The sequence below is a fragment of the Mastomys coucha genome, unplaced genomic scaffold (genome assembly GCF_008632895.1).
Source record: "Mastomys coucha isolate ucsf_1 unplaced genomic scaffold, UCSF_Mcou_1 pScaffold21, whole genome shotgun sequence".
Taxonomy (NCBI): Eukaryota; Metazoa; Chordata; class Mammalia; order Rodentia; family Muridae; genus Mastomys; species Mastomys coucha.
This window is the reverse complement of record NW_022196904.1, coordinates 29,303,223-29,307,175: the sequence shown is the minus strand read 5'-3', so window position 1 is coordinate 29,307,175 and position 3,953 is coordinate 29,303,223. Positions and strand designations below refer to the sequence as shown.

General features: G+C 45.2%; 1 protein-coding gene across 1 annotated transcript in view; it reads left to right on the top strand.

The window, feature by feature from the left end:
* Nucleotides 1-2,749, top strand: part of Ccne1 (cyclin E1) — a 10,492-nt gene extending 7,743 nt beyond the window's left edge. Inside the window, exons 7-12 of the mRNA XM_031386248.1 lie at nucleotides 86-232; nucleotides 918-1,013; nucleotides 1,157-1,291; nucleotides 1,402-1,513; nucleotides 1,609-1,766; nucleotides 2,112-2,749. Of these exons, the coding sequence (XP_031242108.1) occupies nucleotides 86-232; nucleotides 918-1,013; nucleotides 1,157-1,291; nucleotides 1,402-1,513; nucleotides 1,609-1,766; nucleotides 2,112-2,234 (771 nt within the window). The 3' untranslated portion in view covers nucleotides 2,235-2,749. The remainder of the gene's footprint in view (nucleotides 1-85; nucleotides 233-917; nucleotides 1,014-1,156; nucleotides 1,292-1,401; nucleotides 1,514-1,608; nucleotides 1,767-2,111) is intronic.
* The last annotated feature ends 1,204 nt before the right edge of the window (nucleotides 2,750-3,953 follow it).

Below are 3,953 nucleotides of genomic sequence, written 5' to 3'. Positions count from 1 at the left end.
TAGCTTTCTTACTGTGTCAAAAGTCAGGCAAGCGTGCTTATGTTGCCCCTCAAGAACCTGTTCTAACATGGAGCCCTTTTTCCAGGTTTGCGAAGTCTATAAGCTCCACAGAGAGACGTTCTACTTGGCACAGGACTTCTTTGATCGTTACATGGCATCACAACAGAATATCATAAAAACACTTTTACAGCTTATTGGGATTTCAGCCTTATTTATTGCTTCTAAACTTGAGGTAAAACAAAACAAACCTCCCTAATGTTATTTGTGTGATAAGCATTATTTCCTAAATTCTGCCCCTATGATCGACTGTCATGCACCTTGAATTCTTTTAACTCTGAGGCTTCTAAAGTTAAGGTTGACAGTGTTGGGTGGGGGGTGGGTAAGGAACAAGTCTATAGATAGATCATTTAGATTAGTAGCTACTTGCACCATAATTGACCTTGGGATTGAAGAGATTGAAATTGTGGTGTAGTGGTTCTTACCTGGGATCCTGGCACTTGGACAGCTGAGGTAGGAGAATGGGCAGTTTGAGGCCTGCATGCCCTCTCAAAACAATATAAAAAGGGTTGTTATGGGGTGAATGAAGAAGGCTAAGTGGTTTATTTTTCCCTGGGTCCATTTATTTGTGGGGTTTCCTTTTTTATTTTGAGACAGACTCTCTGTAGCTCTAGCTTGCTTGGAACTCAGAGATCCAGCAGCCTCTGCCTCTGGAGTTCTGACATTCAAGGCCACCATAGCCAGCTAGTTTTACTTCTTATGATTAGCATGTTTTTGGTTGCTAAAGTGAACCAGTGTTGAGCCATTAATGTATCTTCTTATCCATGTCAGCATGCTAGAGCCATTTTGGATGCATGCCGTAATCTGAAACTGCTAGGAACGGTTTCTTCTAATAGCATCTTCCTTCTGTTCCCTTTTAGGAAATCTACCCTCCAAAGTTGCACCAGTTTGCTTATGTTACAGATGGTGCTTGCTCCGGGGATGAAATTCTTACCATGGAATTAATGATGATGAAGGCAGGTTACACATTAATATTTCTGTGGGGGAGAGACTCCCATGCAAGGTGTGGTGTGCCCACCACAGTGGGTCTTATTCAGCTAGACATGTGGTGGCAGGGATGGCTACGACTGAGCTTTTCACAACTATCATTTCTTTTTAGGCCCTTAAGTGGCGTTTAAGCCCTCTGACCATTGTGTCCTGGCTGAATGTTTATGTCCAAGTGGCCTATGTCAACGACACAGGTGAAGTGCTGATGCCTCAGTACCCACAGCAGGTGTTTGTGCAGATCGCAGAGGTATGTGGACCTTCTGCTTCCCTATTGTGTGTGTTTGTGTGGCACACCACAGCTCACCAGGGGCTTCTAGAAGCTTCATGTGGCATCTTAGTGCTCCTGTCTTCCCTTAGCTTTTAGACCTGTGCGTCCTGGATGTTGGCTGCTTAGAATTTCCTTATGGTGTCCTCGCTGCTTCTGCTTTGTATCATTTCTCCTCGTTGGAGTTGATGCAGAAGGTCTCAGGTATGTTTTTCTCCTGTGAGTTCACCGACAAGGTATCTTCAAGGTACAAGCCAGCTATCAGCTGCGGATTGAGCCTCTGACTTCTTTACTGGCAGGTTATCAGTGGTGTGACATAGAGAAGTGTGTCAAATGGATGGTTCCGTTCGCCATGGTTATCCGGGAGATGGGAAGTTCCAAGCTCAAGCATTTCCGGGGAGTTCCCATGGAAGACTCCCACAACATCCAGACCCACACCAATGGCTTGGATTTGCTGGTCAGTAATCCCCTTACTCCCATCAGACAAGTACTTGAGCAATGCTGCCTAAGGAGAAGCCAGTTCTTATTCCATTAAGAATGTTTCTGGTCCATAGATCCTGGTCTCGGTATAAGCTTTAGGTGAGAGGGGTTGTTTAATGAGACCAGGTCTTACTAGATATATAGCCCAAGCTGACCTAGAACTTAAGTCTGACCTCTGTTCCCAAGTGGTAGGATTACAAGTTTGCCACCAAGCCTAACTATAATTTTTGCTACTTCGCTCTTGCCTCCATATTAAAAGCATAAAGCAAGTAAAATGACACTTTGTTTTACCCAGACAACTTTCCCTCTTATTCTTATGTAGGACAAAGCCCAAGCAAAGAAAGCCATATTATCAGAACAAAATAGGATTTCTCCTCCTCCGAGTGTGGTCCTGACACCCCCACACAGCAGTAAGAAGCAGAGCAGTGAGCAGGAGACAGAATGACTGAATCTGCCGTCGCCTGGAAGCAGCTGCCTGGAGCTCCTTGTGCTGCCTTAGAGGTCAGGAGCCCCTGCGGATGCTATGCTCTATGGAAAGGTGCATTTCTTCCAGAGCAGCAGGGGTCTACAAATGCCTTGGACGGACGTGCTTTTATTGAATGCTAGGTGTTTTAACTATAGGGTCAAGTACACCAGCCACCTCCAGAACACCACTGAGTGCTCCAGAAGCTGCTGCTAAGGAGGGTGCTACTTGACCCACTGGACTCTTCACACAGATGACAAAAGCTTGAAGTTAAGGAGGCCATGGTGGTTGCTGGCCTCCACTCCGGTGTTGTAGGTTGCTGTTGATAGGCTGCAATAAGTGGTTATGAGCAAGCGTGGGATGCAGAGCCCACAGCCTGACCTAGGCTGCCCTTCTCCACTGTCAGCCGACAGCATGTCCTGCCTTCATGAACTCTTGTTTTGTAAGTGCTGCTATGTCTATCAATTTTTAATAAAGATAATACTATCTTTGAAGCAGCTGTCCTTTTTTATTTTTTTCGAGACAGGGTTTCTCTGTGTAGCCCTGGCTGTCCTGCAGACCAGGCTGGCTTCAAACTCAGAAATCTGCCTCTCAAGTGCTGGGATTAAAGGTATGCACCACTACTGCCTGGCGAAGCAGCTTTTCTTAACTCTTTCTGGTATCAGAAACTAGGAGTTGCCTTTTAGAGTTGGTCTAACAAGTTCTCTTGGTTTCATAATTCTTGAGAAAGTCTGGCAATGCAACCCAGGCTGGCCTAGAGCTTGCTATGTAGCCTGGGCTTCCATGAAGCTCTCCTCCCACAATGTCCTACATAGGCAACTGTTCACACTGGAGTTGTCAGCTGTCTTGGCTGTGTTTGTGGAGCATTTCACACCCAGGGAGTTTCACTAGTGTCATCTGTCCTCTCCAGAGTAGTTAAAGGCCCCGGTGAGGGGGGTGGCACACGCCTTTAATCCCAGCACTTGGGAGGCAGAGGCAGGCGGATTTCTGAGTTTGAGGCCAGCCTGGTCTACAGAGTGAGTTCCAGGACAGCCAGGGCTACACAGAGAAACCCTGTCTCGAAAAAAACAAAAAACAGTAGTTACAGGTCATAGAGCTATAATGCATTGTCTTCACCTGGACCCACATATGAAGGATATAAGACATTTTGTTTAAACAATTTAACATAGTAGCCTGAAACAACCCTAAGAGGAAAGGAACCTGGGCATATTGGCGCACACCTAAGAGTCTCAGCTCGTGGGAAAACACAAAAGTTCTAGGCTACTGCCCTAGGCCACTTAGGAAGGCCCTGTCTCAAAAGATGGGAATGGAAGTGCAAAGTTAAATGGCATAGTTAAGTGAAGGTCAAAACATTTACTGCAGTTTATTTCCTGATGGGCTGTGGAATCACCCTAGGCCCTGCTGCTGGCCACTGTTCATGGGAAGCCTTGTAATATACACTTTTATTTTCAATTTCTTATTTGGACTTCATTTTCAAAAATCTATAAAAAAAAAAAAACCAGGTAGCCATTTTAGATCTATATTGAATCTATACATAGTTGGAGGTATTCTATTTCTTTGACATTACTCTTATAGTTCTGGAAGCTTTAAGTCTTCCTAGTAAGTGTATTAGAAACCTACACTGGAGAGATGGCTCAGTGGTTAACAGTGCTGGCTGCTCTTCCAGGTTTGATTCCCAAGCTCTTAACCTCTGTTTCAGCA